This window comes from Rhinolophus sinicus, chromosome 5, assembly GCF_057876585.1.
Source record: "Rhinolophus sinicus isolate RSI-liver-muscle chromosome 5, RSI-T2T, whole genome shotgun sequence".
In the NCBI taxonomy this organism is placed as follows: domain Eukaryota; kingdom Metazoa; phylum Chordata; class Mammalia; order Chiroptera; family Rhinolophidae; genus Rhinolophus; species Rhinolophus sinicus.
Genome location: NC_142505.1, coordinates 55,664,386 through 55,683,466, shown reverse-complemented (window position 1 = coordinate 55,683,466; position 19,081 = coordinate 55,664,386). Strand labels below are relative to the sequence as shown.

General features: G+C 41.2%; 1 protein-coding gene across 3 annotated transcripts in view; it reads right to left on the bottom strand.

The window, feature by feature from the left end:
* Positions 1–19,081, bottom strand: part of PTPRG (protein tyrosine phosphatase receptor type G) — a 693,857-nt gene that overhangs the window by 280,931 nt on the left and 393,845 nt on the right. For all 3 annotated transcript variants that reach the window (XM_019728372.3, XM_019728373.3, XM_019728374.3), the window contains exons 3-4: positions 15,593–15,772; positions 5,279–5,427 (exon numbers count right to left, since the gene is read on the bottom strand). In XM_019728372.3, the coding sequence (XP_019583931.2) occupies positions 5,279–5,427; positions 15,593–15,772 (329 nt within the window). The remainder of the gene's footprint in view (positions 1–5,278; positions 5,428–15,592; positions 15,773–19,081) is intronic.

Here is a 19,081-nt window from a genome sequence, read left to right as displayed (position 1 = left end):
TTATGATTTGGGGGCAAAAAGTAATTCGGTGGGAAAACTTGACGTGAAGAGATGTAACACAATTTAGAATATTGATATTTCCTTAGTGTGAATATTCATCTGCATGTTGCAGAAATATCAATGGAGTCCAGGGGTACGTATAGTCTCAGATCCTACATGTCCTCTGGAATAAAACGGCATATGCACATAATACCTTTCTAAAAAGGAGATTCCAAATTCTAAAACATCTGGCCTCAAGGGTTTCCGTTAAGAGACTGCAGACCTGCACCATATGGTTATGTGAGCTTGGTATATATTAGGGAAAATGTCTTTGCCTCTATTCACTTGCTAAGATGCTCTAGACGGAGCTGAAATGAACCAGCTGTGGGTTTCACTGGAAAGGGCACACACAATCAATTTGGATCATTTAAGCTTACTGAAGACTTCAACTCATGAAGCACCAATAAGTCTGAATCAACAACTCCTGCAATCTCTAATTGTAATAAACAAGATTTTAATTACCTAAGACAACAAGCATGCAAGGAACCTGCACTTTAGTGGAGCTCTCAGAGGTTTTATCTGGAGATTTCTCTTTACCTTAACTCCACCGTCAGTTATTAGTGGAAACACTGAATGATTCAATCCCTATCAGTGTTACAGGAACATTCACTTAAGTTACCAATCACAGAACAGGGAATGAGTATGGGACAGGGAGAAAATTTAGGATAGGACAGAACCTGTCCGAACTGTGATGAGACAGAAAACACAAAGTTGAGTAGCGATGGAAGAATCAGAACAGGACAGTCTGATTCCAGTGTTTTAATTACTAGAATATCCTGAGCCTTCTGACTTTAAAGACACTGAATCATATCTGCAAAGTCCCTTTTGTCATGTAAAGTGGACTTGGGAGTGAGGGCATTACCCTGCCTACCAAAACCTCCACTGGTCTCTCTTTACTCCTTAAACTTACTAAGAATCACCTGCCTCGGGGCCTTTGCATATCCCTGTTCTACAAGCAGGGTCCAATCCAGCTCTTCCATTTTAGTAAATACTGCTTGATAAATATATTGTATCTTAATAAACATGTCTCCATAGAGATTTTCCAGCTCTCCTTTAGAGACCTTGTCATGCGGGAGACCTGCAGGCTCTCAGCTCCCGCTCCCCCCATAAGAATGCAGGATATGGTGAGGCCAAAAAGGAACACCCACGGAGCCATAGGTAGGGGAGTCATACCACTATATTCTCTCTGGCGGCACTATACTCTCATTGGAGGCTGGATCCACACTGTCCGCAAACCACCATCCACGCTTGCCAGCCCAGCCGCCATCTTCTTGCTAGCCCCCATTCTTTCTCCTCTTTCTCCTAGAATAGCCACAGCAGTTATATTAGTGGCCAATGGCTCACTGGTTACAGCTGACGGCCAACTAGCCACAGCTGATGGCCATGCAATCACAGTTGATGGCCATTTACTACCTGAGCCAGCACCTGTCTATGTGAGGCCGAGAGCCTGGAAACTGCTTTTTGGGGTTCTGTCCCCACAGACCTTATCACAACTGATACCACACAGCTATTTATGTGACTGCTTGTTCAGTTTCTGTGTCATGACTAGATCAAGGGTAGGGACTCTAACCTTCTGGTTTACCCTGTAACCCAGCACCTACACTGACAAAAGGCACTCAAGAAGACATTGGTGCTGGGCAAGAAATAAACCTGAATAATAGGAGGTGAGGATATCTAAGGATCCAGATTGCGTCTAGTCTCCCACAGGCATGGCATTGTAACCTGATTCCAACTTTCTTTCCTAACTGAGCTGTAAACAATGCTGGCTGGCGATTGAAGGGCTTTGGTTTGGTTTTGACAAGGACATTTATTTTTCTATTAGACTGGATGTTTTTAAGTGTAGGAACTACAAGACCGAGTCTAGGATTGCAGCCAGGAAAATGTGGAGAGGTCTAATTTCTGGATGTGTAGAGCTGTAGATGACCTCAATGAATTCCTGGGAAGCAGCAAAACCTACAAAATTGGGTTTGTTGCAATTTACCCTCAGGGGGCAGATCCAGATTCTTGTGGGGCATATGTTTAAAATTCCACCTGCAGAGCTGATGCACTGAGGCAGCTGCTGAAATACCAAATAGCTTGACTTTATCTTAAGGGGAATCTAAAGCAACCAGAACTAGCAATGCTCTTACCCAGAAGGCAAGGTACATTTCCTCCCTCAAAACCACAAGAGGATGGAACAACTCCTCAAGCAATCAGTCCTCATTATTCAATTATTCAAATTACTTAAAACAATGCCACACAAATAAAGGAAGGCTCCGTGCCACTAAACACACTGCTTTTCTACCCAAGAGTCTCACAACAGTAACATTTTGGGCAGGAGAATTCTTTGTCATGGGGGCTGTCCTATGAATTGGGATGTTTAGCAACATCCCTAGCCTCTATCCACTAGATGCTAGTACCGAACCACTGCCCACAACAGTGACAACCAAAGATGTCCCCAGACAATGCAGAATGTCCCGGGGGGGGGGGGGGGGGGGGGGGAGGGACACTGTCTCCAGTTGAGAACAATCCTAGTGCAATCTTCGACAAGGACTCTTCTCTGATGCAGTATACAAGACAAACACACAATATCTGGATCGCTGATAAATCACTACTTGATGCATTATCTTACCATAATTTTAATTTCTCGGAAAACAATGTAATTATATGGAAAGAAATAAACCAAGTCTGATATGTTCAAATAGTGCAAAAATCTCAGGAAGTGCTGGTATTGATAAAGAGCTCAAATAAAGCAATTTAACATAAAATATTCCAGACGTGTTTTGGGCAAAAGTGAGCAACTTTTATGTTCATATTTTAAAGTTAAGTTTGATCCTGTTACCTTTGATCTCTGAAATTCAAGTGCCTCTAAGTATATCCACTAAGTAACATGTTTATCACATTAAAAAAGAAAAAAAGAAAAAAGAAAGAAAAAAGAAAAGCTATGAACCAGATGGGCTTGGATGAGAAACCCAATTAATATAGGCAGCCTTACCATCTGACATTACTTAAAAGAAATAAATTCAAATAACTTGGTCAAACCATAAGTCTGGGCATTGTAGCTGCCGTTTCTCATTAGCTTCTGAATTTCATGGCACTCTTTGAATAAAAGAAAACTGAAATATTCACTGTAAGGCTTGCGGCGAGATAATGAGGCTAAGAGAGTCAGGCGGGTTGAGAAAGGTGAGTGCTTTATTCTGCGCCCCCGGGCAAGGTTCATGGGTCCCCAGAAGGGGCCGGTAAAGTCGCGCCCAGGGAAGAGCGAGGGAGGCATATATGCGATTTTTGGGGTGGGGGTTGGCTGAGTGAGGTGGCAGTTGAGCAGGACCCCCAGCGCAGATCGGGCACGGGCAGCTGCATCCAGGAGTTGTTTATCGCACCAGCGGTCTGCTGCCTTTTCGGGGAAACGCCAGGGGCCCCAGTTTCTGTCATGTGAGGAGGGGTCTGACTTGGCAGAGAGGTCTGACTTGGCTCCTGGCCGCTTTGACCATGCCCGTAGATGACTTAACATTCACTTAAAGTAATAAGTTAAAGAATATGCATCTAGTCTACATATATTTCCAGAATCCAATGGGAGGAGGAGACAGGCCCGTTTTGGCATGAGGGAGTGTGATTACGAATGAGGTGGAAGTCCCTAGCGCCCAGCTCCAGAGTTCTTTTCCAAGGTGGCTGCCAAAATAAGTTTTCAAACTTTCAAGCTCAAGTCTTTTGTCCAGAACAACACTAACTGAACAAATAGGAACCCAATTCTAAGATAAAGAGGCTTTAGAGCAAAGCTAGCTGGATACAAACCATCCCTTCCGCTCACACTGCCCAGGGGAACCCGTCAGTAAGAACAGAAGGGAAAGCCCAAACTTAAAAATATGATGTAATCTTGCTTCTAGGAATCAAGTTTTCCAAGTACAAATAGAGCTAAAACTTCTAAGAAATGATCCATTCATTCCATTTAAAGGGAGGAGAAGAGACCATTTAGAAAAACCCTACTCATGAGACTTATAATTACTGTGAGTAGGACAGGAAGTCCCACAGATAGATGACTCCTCATACAGGAAGAACTTTTCTTACTGAGAATTTCTCAGCTACACAAGAAAAAATATGAAGCATTTTCTCAGTTATCTCTGGTTTCTCCAGAAATTACAGAGAAGAAACAAATCTATCCATGAATTCGGGTATCTATAAACAAACGAATATTACTGATTTTCTCATCTTGTAGGGATCTTCTGCTAAGGTTCAAGGAAGCCTAAAGAGCCCGTGAATGGGCTTGCGGAGCTATGGTGAGGGAGGATAGCCTATACGTGATGTGCAAATCTGTGCGTCCATACAAGCATTTTCTCTAAGGATGGGAGTGTCAAGTATTCATCAGCTTATCAAAGTAAGTCATGATTTAATAGAAGTTATAAAACACTAAGAGCTGTCATCCCATATTCAAGTCCAACCATAGGCTTGAATGTACACCCATTCTGTTCTTCCATAAACTTGTAAATCTTACCACATGAGGAACCAAACAATCAGCAAACAAGGGTGTTCCAACAAAAGAATATTCACATCCCGATCACGATTAAAGGTAAAAATAAGGTTAGCCATGGAAGGGGTGTTCTGTCGCCGTCCTACACTGACAAAGGAGTCCAGAGACTTGCTCTTCCCCCCTCCCTCCTACACCAAAAAGAAACACATGACCTACTACACCCACCCCTTTCTTCTATAGAGCAGCATAGATCTTTCTGAAAACCGACACAGGGGAGGCAAAATGTCACCCTCAATCTCAGCAAAGTTAACACAGAATCACACCATCAACGGCCGAGTACTCTTTTTCAACAGCTGACAGGAGCAAACAAACCTTAAAACAGCTTCCCTATGAGAGAATGTTCTGAGACTGTTCTCCCTGTATCAACTAACTTTTCTCTTTTCTAAAGGATAAAAATGAAGTCACCTGAGTTTCATACAGAATTTCACCTTTAAAAAGCAGGGTTTTAGAAATCCACAGGGAAAAGAAACCGCATCAAATGAAACAAATACCTCAGTGACCAGAGGTGAACCTACTAAAACCATGATGTCTACATGCTTCTCCAGATAAACAAAAATGAGACACTTGAGGATGGATATTCACCTGTCATGCTGTATGTACATAAAAGATTTCCAGAGGCAAAGGTAGGGACGGTACAAGTTTGATTTACAAAATGACTGGTGGTAAAGACAAAGCATCTCATTAATGTAAAGACCTGATGCATAGCTACAGTTTGACATCTCAAGTTTCTCTCACCTCAACAGGAAACCGCCTGCCGTTGATGCTGTGTTCAGAGCCCGCGGAGCCGTTGCTATGGCCCCAGTGAAATTCTACCTTCTCGGCCTTGAATCTGCCAGGGAGGCCAGCGCCGCTGACAAAATAGTCGTCCTTCAGAAGGATGGCAACTGTATAAAATGGAAGGGGAGAGACACAAAGTGAGTTTCAAAACCAAACTTGAAAGATTTATGTGCCTTCAAATAATATTAGTTCATGATTGTTTGATGTGAATTATTTCCTCACGTACCTGTTAAAAAACAAGTCAAAAACAACTAGTCTGAATAAATTAGCACATTCTAGTTGCAGAATGTTCTCAAGCACCAGTTGATTCCAAAGCATGAAAATTCCCAGGGAATGGTCTCAGAATTTCCTATCCATTTAACAGATGGAAAACACTGGAAAACGATGACAGAGTAAGTCACTCTGAATCAGGGTCTCCTAAATCTTTTTGATAATCAAAGTTACCCGGAGAACGACATAACTGGGGCTTACCCCCAAGATTCAAGGTCTGAAATAAGATGAGAAATATATTATGTAAGACAGGTGTGAGAGGCACATTTCTTTAATCAAAAAACTGAGGCAAGATATCAGAAAATGTGCAGGTTCTTCCACTATTAAGGCAAAAACAGTGAGAAGGTAGCAGGGATTGGATATTGCCTTCATTGTTTGGTGCCCAGGAAAGGGCAGTGAAAATTCTACTCATTAACTCACTCAAATAACTGCAGACAACTAGATTTACTTTACTGTTTCTATTCATTCCAAGTATAAGAAAATTCCCTTGGCCTATCTAAAAGAACATGTAAGAATGTCTATGAGGTCCACAGGGAACCTAAATCAATTCAAACCCTAAATATCAAGAACACACCCCTCTACCTTAAAACATGGGAATGAGAAACCAAGAACAAATAACTTGACTTATACTAACAGAAAATTAGTTTTTCCAAAAGGAATGTAATATCCAAATGCCTAAAAAACAGATTTTATTTAAGTGATACATCCCCCCCTTTTTGCTTTCTAAGGTGAATTCATTCATTCAACAAACACTTATTGGTTGCTAAATAAATGTAAGATGCCAATGAATACACTGAATGATTTCTGATCAAAAGCCAAGCTTACTGACACCAAGGAAAAGCTCTTCTATCCTAACTGTCTCTTCCTAAAGAAATTCCAGTTCAAGCTTTAGAGAAAAATCCTGCAGAAAAATTAGGTCTCCATTAAAAATAGGGGCTAGACTAATAACCTATTTCTAAGACAATGCAATTATCTCCAACACTTCTCTATATAAAGGAAGGATTAAAAACAAGTAAAGGAACCCTGTACATATAAATAATCCCTTTTTATTGCACTCAAAAGGCAGTTTTTCCTTGAAATTCTGAAAAATAAATAATAAATGTTCAATTAGTGGGACAGCAAATTAAAGGATAAAACAAAGTAAAAGCAAGTGCTTCTTATGTTGATTAAACATGCTAGCTATGGCATTCTCCCACCTTTACTGTGTGCTAGGCAAGATTTAGAACAAGGGTTGGAAAACTTTTTCTGTAAAGGGTGAGAAGGCAGTAGATGGTTAAGGCTTTGTGGGGCCTATGGTCCAGATGCAACTACTCAACCTGGTTAGTCTCTGGGACACAGAAGCAGCGAAGCACAATACGTAAGTGAGTGGGTCAGGCTATGTTGTATAAAACTTTATTTATCCACACTGAAATTTAAATATAATTCTCACGTGTCATGGAATATTATTCCCCTTTTGATTTTTTTTTTTAACCACTAAAAAATGTTGAGTCAAAGTGGTGGGGTTGTCATTTGGCGATCTCTAAAATACAATATGATATTTAGAAGATAAAATATTATACTAAACCAATCATATACCTTCAGTTCCAAAACCAAAACACCTATGAATTAGTGCAGTAGCATCTTAAATACTATTGATTACGCTCAGCCTATTATAAATTCTATACATATTTTACATTAAAAGAATGAAAGCAAAGCATTTTGAGTGCATCTGTTACAACACACCCAGGGACTTCCAGCATCTTATAAATATTTGATTTTACCTACATCATTTATTTCTCTGTCAGGGGTCATTTTACTTGTTTTATATGAATAATTAAAAGCATAATTAGGAAACTGTACAATCTGAAACATTAATCTCATTTTTCATTTTACAGTATTTCTCACTAGAGCACACAGCATGTTACATGCATGCGCCTCCCTTCCGAAAGTGGCTTATATTTTTGTTTACACATAAAACTGGGAGGAGAGAACTTTCCCAGCTATCATGGAACAATTTTCTGATGACCACTGATAACACTGCTCTGTTTCAAAACAAAAGGCACCAACGGTAGTCACTGCAGAATACAGAATGCATTAAGGGCCATGAGCTCAGGAAATAGATAGACCTGGGTTGGAATCCCATTCTGTCACGTAACACTGGGGTGACCTTGGGCAAGTTACTCAATTTCTCTGTGCCTCAGTTTCCACTACTGTTCAAAAGGTGGCAGCCTGGCAAGGCTGCTTTGACACCTAAGGGAAATCACACACATTGCTGAAAAAAAAAAGCAATTAACACACTGCCAGAAACTCTGCATGTGCACACTCACTGTCGGTTATTGTCAAACTCATTTCTAGAAACATGGATGGAGCTCAAGTGCAGCAGAGACGAGCGCTCCATTTTCAGACAGAGTTCAATTTTAAAGCAATGCTGACTTTCCCATAAAATAAAAAGTGTATTGGGCAGGGATAACAGCCAGAGTAGGTGTGACTCAAACACTTGGGAGATCTTAAGTGTTGAGTACGTGCTGTGAGTTCACTAAAACACAGAGAAAGGTGACTGTCCTTTTCTTGACTGTATCTATCCTTTGGTCACATCACGGACAATAAAATCTCAATTTGGTGCTAATACGCCCTCCTCACTAGCTTGATACTCATTTCCCCCTTTTACCCAAGAGTAAGTATTATGCTAGAATTTAATAATTTTGGTAACTTTGATTTATTTTCATAGATTATAGACTTCTTTTTTGTTTAACATAAGTCTATCCATGTCAAATAGCACAGATTTTTCCATTATGGTGTAAAAAGTTCTTTTAAAATCAATTTGTTTATTTAAAATAAAGTGAGTCAATTGAAAGAAAACAGTAAGTAAACAATATCATAACAATAAATAAATTTTAATTTTAAAACAGCAGTAGAGTTGAATTTGGATAAAGTGACAATTGGGAAGGTAATAAGCAACAGCCGAGTATTGGAAAATGACGGCACAGCAGGAGAAGGCAGGAAAGGTATGTGTGGGAGTGGACTTTCCAGAACTAGGCCCTCTGGCTACTGAACTGCTAACATGAATTGTGATTAAAGCAAAGCAGAATGATGGACTGAGTGGAAAGAGCTGGGGGCTTCAATTTAGGGTTTCTTAACCAAGAGACGAAAATCCACAGCAATAGCCACCCATGGCCCCTGGGGTCTGCACCCTCCTGATACATTCTGAGAATGGGTATATATATCTGGACCCTAGACCCACTGAGTCTGAATTTCAGTCGAGACTGGCCACTGTCCATTTGTGGAACGTTATTGCTGTCCTCGGTGCCTCAGGTCCTGTTCTATAAAATTGAAATAAGACAACAGCAACTTCACAGGTTTGTTATGAGATCACAAGGGCTGACATACGAAGAATGGTCAAAAGAGTAATTCATACAGGACATGACAGCACAAAGACCGCACTGTATGAGTGTTGTTTATAAAGGTTGTTATCCTAGGGGGAGAGGAGCCACAGCGTTCAGATCCCCCCTGTGTCTGGGGAACCCCATCATGTAAAAAGGCGCAAGGGCAGGTAGGAGTCATACCAGGGTAAGGAACGCCTTTTCTCCTGAGTTTGAAGGGATGACCCTGTGGGGGCAGAGCCCCAGAAAGTAGTTTCCAGGCTCTCGGCCTCACATAGACAGGTGCTGGCTCAGGTAGTAAATGGCCATCAACTGTGATTGCATGGCCATCAGCTGTGGCTAGTTGGCCGTCAGCTGTAACCAGTGAGCCATTGGCCACTAATATAACTGCTGTGGCTACGCTAGCAGAAGAAGAGAAAGAATGGGGGCTAGCAAGAAGATGGCGGCTGGGCTGGCAAGTGTGGATGGCGGTTTGCGGACAGTGTGAATCCAGCCTCCAGTGAGAGTATAGTGCCGCCAGAGAGAATATAGTGGTATGACTCCCCTACCTATGGCTCCGTGGGTGTTCCTTTTTGGCCTCACCATATCCTGCGTTTTTGTATGGGGAGCGGGAGCAGAGACCACGCAGGTCTCCCGCATGACACATGGCGCAGCGAGCAGGGTCTCCCGCATGACAACCCACTCCTGGCATTCTTTGCAGGAAACCCACCAACTGTTTACAAAGTAAACCCAACATGTGTATATAATGCTGGGCTACACAAATGTTCGCACCAAAATCTGAGTAAACAGCACCAGGTGCCAAAAGTTAAATAAAAATTGACGGAAGAGAAAATGAGCTGCTTAATGTCTTACCTCCACTACCCCCCACCCTGGCCAATTTTTAACACTGTAAGATGGGAAGAGACTAGCGTTATTGGATCTTAATGGTGAGTCCCCCAGACCACCTGCAAACCTAATGCCCATCAGGGGGATTGTCATGCGGGAGACCCTGCTCGCTGCGCCATTTGTCGTGCGGGAGACCCTGCTCGCTGCACCATTTGTCGTGCAGGGTGTCATTCGTGGTCTCTGGTCCCGCTCCCCATACAAGAACGCAGGATATGGTGAGGCCAAAAAGGAACACCCACGGAGCCATAGGTAGGGGAGTCATACCACTATATTCTCTCTGGCGGCACTATACTCTCACTGGAGGCTGGATTCACACTGTCCGCAAACCGCCATCCACACTTGCCAGCCTAGCTGCCATCTTCTTGCTAGCCCCCATTCTTTCTCTTCTCTCCCTTCTCTTTTCTAGCGTAGCCACAGCAGTTATATTGTGGCCAATGGCTCACTGGTTACAGCTGACGGCCAACTAGCCACAGCTGATGGCCATGCAATCACAGTTGGCCATTTACTACCTGAGCCAGCACCTGTCTATGTGAGGCCGAGAGCCTGGAAACTACTTTCTGGGGCTCTGCCCCCACAGGGATCCTTTTGGGTCCCTGGTGAAGAGGGAAACACTCTGGTCTGGAGGTCAAGATACACGAGTTCTAGTTCCAGCCTCCTACTAATTGTCCTAGAGGGACCGGCATTTATGTTTTCAAGTATTTACCAAGTAATTACTGGGGAAGAAAAGCTAAGTAAATCAGACACAGCACCTGCCCTCATGCAGTATACGGTCAGTGGGAAAGATAGGCCACAGTAACTAAACCAACAACAGAAGCAAACCTGCAAGTGGAACGAGTGGGAACAGGTGAGCATCCAACCACAGACAGGAGAGGGGAGGGGGTATCATCAGCGAATGATGGAATCACCTAAGGTGAGAGTTCAAGGAGCCATCCTGGGGAAGTCCTGACAGGAGAGGAACACAGCAGGGGGAAAGCTCATGCAAAGGCCGTGAGGCAGGGAGAATGAGTAGGAAGCCAGGGTGAATGGCACTCAGAGAGGAGAGTGTGAACTAGAGAATGAGGCAGGGACAGTGAGCAGTCGGTCTTTATCCCCAAGAGAAATGGTTGAGAGAGGGAAAAACACACACACACACACACACACACACACACAAACACCAAACTTCATATAGTAGAGCAAGAGAAAGTACAAGAAAACAAGAGGGAGAGACAGACAGACAGACACAATCAGATAAGAACAATAAGATTGTTCTAGCTACTAAAAGGAGAAGGCTTGGGAGGAAAAGCAACAGTCCTCAGTAGGAATAAAAGTTAGGACGTTACTGCAGTCATCTAGAAAAGTGAAACTGGACATGTCAAGTTGGAGCAACCTCAGATATCCAAGAGGTGTCACATCACAGGATTATCCTGGGTCTCGGTTAACTCACAACTATTTCTTAAAACCATCTAAGCCAGACACTGTGGTATGTGGAGATAAATAGGCGAGAATGTAGGCAACGAAAAAATATATATAGTAAACAAATATAAAGTGGACAGATAGAAGTAAGATGCATTATGATGAATGCATCATGGTGTAGGGTGAAATAAAAATAGTGGGAAAAACAAGCAACAACAACAAAGCCCTCCAAATGGTTAAAATTCATTGGAGACCATGACTTATTAACATACATCAGAGGTTCCATCTAAGTATTAAATTCTGATCATTTAACTAGAAGCTAATGTTAGAAACAGCAAGATTATCTTGAAATGTTCTTGATGAATGCATTACCTTTTGATTCTACAAAAATGAAAGAAAGGGAAATAACTTTAGATGGAATCAAATGAGAACTGGCACAAAAGACAGTTATGGCTCCTCGGGAAGAAATAGAGAGATGCTATCTGTCTTGTAAAGATATTTTAGACAACTTTTGAGAAGCGGGCTCCGTACAACCACTTCCTCTATTGATGATGCTGGATTGGATATATAACACTCTCAGCATTAAAACTGTTTTATGGGAAAGTTACTGTCTGTACTAAGCTGCTTTAAATATTAACTTTCTTTATTCATATTTCAATATCCAGAAGACAGTCTATTTTACAGATAAGTGGTCTGTAAATTTCCACACACACACAAAAATAAATACTTCTTCCTGATCTTATTTCTAAAAGTACAAGGTTCAAGAAAAGACTTTTGGAGAAGTAAAACACATGTTGCTTAAAAATTAATGATTAAAGAAGTTTTTTCATCTAGGCAGGCAAGTTATAGTGAGTGATCCTAACAAAGACAGACCATGTGGCTCGTGACATGCGGTTTTTGCTAATTAAAGTTTTCTTTATTCTGATAATTGTAAATTCACATGCAGTTGTAGAAAATAATACAGAGCACCTGTGCCCCTTTGTCTAGTTTCCCCAAATGGTAAAATGATACCATGTATCATTACGCAGTACAATGACAGGTGTTTTTTTTAAACTGGTGTTATCCAGGTTGCCTATCCACACTACTGACTGTGGATATCACCAACCCCCACTTTTAATTTCGACACACAGCACCCTGACCCATATGTGTATTGTTGTTCAATTGCATTTCTATGATCCGTGCAAAACAGACAAGGCAACTCAATCTTCATTTCTCTAAAACACTGGAAAATTTATGAACTCACTTGCACTTTAAGGATTACAGGATGAAAGAAGTTTCTAGGTTTCTGCTTATCCAATAAATAAAACTACAAAGAACAACACAGGTTGATTTCTGAACCTAAGTTTCTAAACTGAGATAGACTGAAGTCTTCAAAAAAGAAACAAAAAATCCCCCCAGAAAAACAATTCCGCGTCCTTCTTTAAAATTCCCTATAAATGGTCGCCAGTTTTAGAACACCACTCCTATAGAATCATCTTAGGCTATTTATGAGCTATTATCCTATCAAGTATGAGGTCATGAATTGCATAGGAATAAGTACAGTCTGGGAAGTAACGAGGATTTATTTCTACGTCTCAGAGGCGGTGCTTCTACTGAAATTCCGGAGACAGCTGTGTTTCTGTTTGGATGGCTGTGTCTAAAACCAAACGCATGCACTTGCGGATGTGCAACAAGTTGTGGGTCACTCTGGGAAGTTAGCAGAGTGACAGAGATTGATAATCAGCTTCTGGAAGACAAAGGTAATGAATCAACTTCCATGGACTGAACCCTACACTCCTCTAAAACCTGTCATTGGTGATATCAAGCTGAAAGCTGTCACTGAAATGTGTTATCTTTGCAGAAGGCTGTCAAGCATTGCAAGTCAAGTAGAAAACCTTATCAGAGAGCCCAGCGGATTGCCTTTGGCAGGCTTCTGGAATGTGGCACTCAACTCCAAGATCTGATGACACCCAGCGTGGCAAAGCTCCCCTCCACCACAATCTGAGCAGCAAAATTCGCATCACAGTTCTCCAAAGGCCACTAATATTGGAAATATAAAACAGGACCACTGGTACAGAAAGTCCGAATTGTAGCAATAAGCATCCATCTACATGGGGAGAGTCGAGGAGGGTGGTGAAAACTTGTGTACAAATAACATGACGGTACAACATGTCTTTCCTGAGCTGAAATGGGTGAGTCAAGGTACAGCAGAGAGTAGCCTGCTATAAAGCCAGAATGAGAACTGTTTATGAGGATATTATGAAAAGGAGCCCAAAGCCAGGAATCATTGTGCTGAGTTGAGTAGGGAGCAATTCTATGAACATATCAGGCCAACCCAAAGCAATCAACCATGAATAATCCCAGACAAATGCTGGTTTGGAGAAAGAAAATGGATCCCCAAAGCTGCACGTGCAGCCAGTTAGACTACAAGAAAAGGCAACTGTGACTCACGCCATGACTGGGACCAAAGGGCTGATGGTGAAGTCATTTTAGCCCAGCATGAGGGCTTCAGGCAGCCAAGGCTCCTAAAAGGATTACTAAGAGTGGTTAGTAGTGACATCCTCCATTACAAAGGGGGGGGAGAGAGAGAGAGAGAGAGAGAGAGAGAGAGAGAGAGAGAGAGAGAGAGAGAGAGAGCTTGTTTTAATGGGTTAGGGTTATAAGATTCCAAAAATAAGATATGAAAAATATCTTTAGCACCAACAGAATACCAGATAGCACTAGTCAAAGATGTATCACTAACACTCTGATGTTTATTTTCACAGCAGACAGTGGGGCATAGGAAGACATTCTCTGGTACTTCCACGGACAATCTATAACCGACAGCTGCACAACAGCGATGAAGAGGGAGGCGGCTCTTTGCATCCGCAATGGTGAAAACGTAATGTTTCATATTCATAGATCCCAAAGCCCAATTCACAGGAGGATCAAATTGCTGGTCTGATACACAAAGGGATGAGTAAACGTTCATCTGCATTTTAACACAGTAAGAAATATTAAGAAAGCAAAATCTCATGGAAGATAAGAATTTCATTTCCACTGTCCAAGAGAACTTTCTGCAATGACAGAATGTTCTCTACCTGTGCTGCCTGATATCGTGGCTGCAACCGTATGTGGCTACTGAAATGTGGCACGTGAAACACGGCTAGTACAGTATCACTCAAAGCGATATACAGACTCAATGCAATCCCTATCAATATTCTAATGGCATTTTTCACAGAAGTAGTAGAAATGGTCCTAAAATTCCCACAGAACCACAAACAATCCTCAACAGCCAAAGCAATCCTGACAAAAAAGAACAAGGCTGGAGGTATTATACTTCCTGATTTCAAACTATACTATAAAGCTGTAACAATCAAAAAACTATGATATTGGCATAAAAACAGACACACAGACCAAATGAACAGAATCAAGAGCCCAGAAATAAATCCACGCATATATAGTCAACTAATATTTGACAAAGGAGGCAAAAATACTCAATGGGGAAAGAATAGTCCCTTCAACAACTGATGCTGGAAAAATGGGATATTCACATACAAAGAATGAAACTGGACCCTTACCTTTTACCACTCACAAAAATTAACTTCAAAGGGACAGAAGCCTTAAATCTAAGACCTGAAACAGTAAAACTCAGAAGAAAACATAGGGAAAAATCTCCTTGACATTGGTCTTGGTAATGGTAATTTGAATGACACCAAAAGTACAAGCAACAAAAGCAAAAATAAAGAAGACTACATCCAAAAAGCAAAAGGAACGATGAACAAAATAAAAAGGCATACTGTCACATGTCAACGATTTCTCAATACACCTGGAAAATAAACAAGTCAAGTGACCCCCCCATCCCCCCCCCCAAACAACCCATGAAGCCCTGAATGTGTATCTTCTCTGATTTCAAACACAGTAAATAAACAATTTAACAAAGGGACAGGAGGGAGTAGACGAAATGTGGCTAGCAGAACTGAGGAAGTGAATTTTAATCTTACTTCATTTTATTAATAAAATAAATTTAAATTTAAATAGCCATATGTGGCCACTGGCCCATACTGGACAGAACAGATTCTTGAAGTCCATCCTATATACTTTATGTATGTTGACTCATTTAATCCTTACAACCCTATTAGGTTGATACAATTTTATTATCCACGTTATCATACTTTTTTGAAATATGAGGCACAGAGTGGTTAAGGATTTTGCCCAAAATCACATAGCTAGTAAAGCAAGAGGCTGGTTCTCAAACTCAGGGCGGAGTCCCAAACTCTCACTGAGCTATACGTTCTCCATAGCTATGTTCACCACTTAAGGAGCAAGTCGTGGTTAAGGTAAATGCCAGAGACATCCAGAACTAGTTCATGTTGCTTTGTGGACAGGTAAAGAAGACATCGTCTACCTGTTTTCCCTGTGTTTTTCATCCAGGTTTTGTTAGAAGACTCATTGTCGAAGCCATCGAGTTGCAGCTCCTGGTACTCTTCCCCAATACGGGCGTGCTGGTCTAAAATGTCTATAGGAGACTGGTGACGGCCCCCGCAGCTGACACTAGATGTCACCCAGTGCTCAGGCCCATAGGCACCTGTTAAAAGAAAACAATACTTCAATCCTCGTGGCTTAAGGGTCAGGAATGGAACAAATAAGAAGTAGGACGTCAAGAACTGCATCTCCCACGGTACATTTTCCTGCTCGTCCCCACTCCAAAGAAGTCAGTGCATTGAAAACTAGGGATCCACGCCATTTGCTTGATAGGGCTAGAAGATGTAAGAAAAGATATGTTGCTTAAGATAGTTTTGCTTCTTGATTTGTAACAAACATTTGCTAACTTTATCTGTAATCAGATTAGGGGAGTTGAGCAGGTCAGAGTTGTTCACATTTTTTAAAAATTTCAAACAAGTTTCTGAAATAAGCAAAGCATTTATTCACCAGAAAACGCCTTAAACAATTTAGCATGCTTTGCTATTAGGAAGAGCATACTAATCACAACTTTCTTATTTCCTAGGAGTCAGTGAACCAGAAAAGGAAAAAATAAAAAATGAAAGCAACACAACACTGGACAAGTGTCATTACAAACAATCTAGGCAATGAGACAGGGTTTTCCTTTGGCTAATTGTGAAAGATTTTTTAATATGGCCAGAGTTTGTACACTTGTGAATTAAGGCACTCACCTCTCTGTCCTATGAGATGCAGATATGAGGTTTCCTTCAGGCTGGATTCAACACTCACATAAGTAAAGATTTTGGGGGCACATATGCCACAGAACAAAGTTAGAGAATGCATATTCCTAACGAGTACCAATCAAGCAGAGTCAGAGAAAACACACTGTGTCTGCTTCTCTGTCCTATTTGGAAATAATCCGGGGTGATGTCTCCTAAGTTGATAAGTAACTGAGATATTTCTGCCCCTATCTTTAACTTTCTTAACATGACAAAGCAGGAGAAGCTTGTTGGGGAAAAAAGATCCTTTGCAAGAAAGACTAAGATACATCTCTTTTTGAGAATTCAATATAGAGTAAGTCTAAACTTTACAATTTTTAGAAGATGGAACTTAGGCTAGCCAATTAATAAAGCATAGCTTGTGTATATACGTACATATACATACACATGTGTTCCGGGGCTTTTTAGTCTTATTTTCTTCACATATCAAATAGAAGAAGATGAACGGCCAAAGTGATTTTAGGAGACCAACTCGCCCAACAACACATATTTTGCTCTCTAGCCAGTCTTGTATGATGCAGGACACAAAGACACCTGAAGGTAAGTCTCCCTGCTACTAAATAAGAGCCCACACCTGTGGCCAACTCCCCACCACACACTTATTGGCATGGGCTTCCCCATTCCCCTAAGTCTGATCGTGCTCACAGCTGATATAAACAATGGTACCATGAGAAAAGGGAAAAACACAGAAAATCTTTTCAGTCATGGTAATGCAAGGTTCGTGACTGCAAGAACAATTGACACAGCAACCTAAAAATGATTCTCATTTTGTTATCTGGCAAATAACTTGGCCTCATTCTATGCCAGGGTCATTTCCCCTAATCTTCATCCCAAACAGTAAAAGATACTATCTAAAAAACAAAACAAAAACACAAATGTTCACTGATTGGCAAAGATTTAGCAACCTTAGGGCACTTTTCAAATTCTTTTACAAGTACTTTCTAGAAAAAGTTAACATCACCATTTTCTTTGCTGTAAGACTCCAACTAAATTCAGAACAGCTGAGGTCTTTTCACTCATGTTATTTTGCCTCTTGGTCGAATTCGCTAACGATGCATTTGTGATGAGTCATAAAGGAACAGAGTGCATTTGCATATATTCTAGTCAAACTTTATTTTGATATTGCATCAATATATTTGAAGAAAAAAAGGAGATGAAAGAGGACATAATGAGTGGACCCAATTATCCTGTCCACTCTTTAAATTTTCTTCCAGGTACCAAAAAATTCTGTTAAAAAAATTGAATGAAGTGATTGTTGATACATTTGATGGTTGACCAAGTGTAAATTCTGTTTAGCTACAATTGGGCCCATATATTCAAATTATGGAAACTAATATTTTAATATTGTGTGTGTGCACACACACTTGCGTGCACAATGATTTTTAGAAACACACCAGTACAAAGTACTCAGTGGAAAAATAAATACACCGTAAAATAAATCCAAACACGTATGACCCCAAAGACATACAAATATAAGCCATCACCTGTGTCATGCGGGGCAGCCTGCGGGGTCTCTGGTCCCGCTCCCCATACAAGAACGCAGGATATGGTGAGGCCAAAAAGGAACACCCACGGAGCCATAGGTAGGGGAGTCATACCACTATATTCTCTCTGGCGGCACTATACTCTCACTGGAGGCTGGATCCACACTGTCCGCAAACCGCCATCCACGCTTGCCAGCCCAGCCGCCATCTTCTTGCTAGCCCCCATTCTTTCTCTCTTTCCTCCTTCCTAGCGTAGCCACAGCAGTTATATTAGTGGCCAATGGCTCACTGGTTACAGCTGACGGCCAACTAGCCACAGCTGATGGCCATGCAATCACAGTTGGCCATTTACTACCTGAGCCAACACCTTTCTATGTGAGGCCGAGAGCCTGGAAACTGCTTTCTGGGGCTCTGCCCCCACAACCTGCAAAAACATATAGACACCTGATAATTAAGAGACTAATAAAAAAAGGTACTCTGCACCTGAAATCTATGTAATTTTACTAACAATTGTCACCTCAATAAATTTAATATTAAAAAAAAAAAAAAAAGGTTCTCTGCAACCTCTGAAAGTACTTGCAGTTCATATTACTTCTGATAACCTTCCACACATGGGTGAAATATAATTTAGCACTCTGAAAATATAATTGGGGTTCCTACCGTGGGGTTCATTTACTCACTGGTAACAATCTGAAGATTTAAGCCGACTACATGCTTGCTTTCACACTTCCACCCAATATACGTTCAAGTGAAATGTTAATTGAAACGGATCTTCCACTTCAGATTTTAAATTAATTCTTCTTTGGAGGGCTTCATGCTCCAGACACCCTTGCCTTACAGAAACCCCTATGTCATTAGTGGAGGAAACAGAACACTTTTTCCAGGCTTGCGGGTATTGATTACCTATTCTCACATCGAAGCACCACTGCCACTCCACCCTGTATAAATCTCTTCAGTCTTAAGACACTTTATAAAGGACTGAGAATTACATCATTAATCATTTGTAGTTGCACAAGTCTCTCAGTACTGAATGCTTTGTTTTTCAGAACTTTAAATAAATGCTTTTAAGTAAGAAACATGACACTAAATAAAGACTGTGGTTAACTTAAACCTCGTTTGGGGAAGCAAAAAAATATCAGCAAGAAGCCTTCCTCTCTCAGATATGACACTGCCCATCTAAAACAAGAAGGA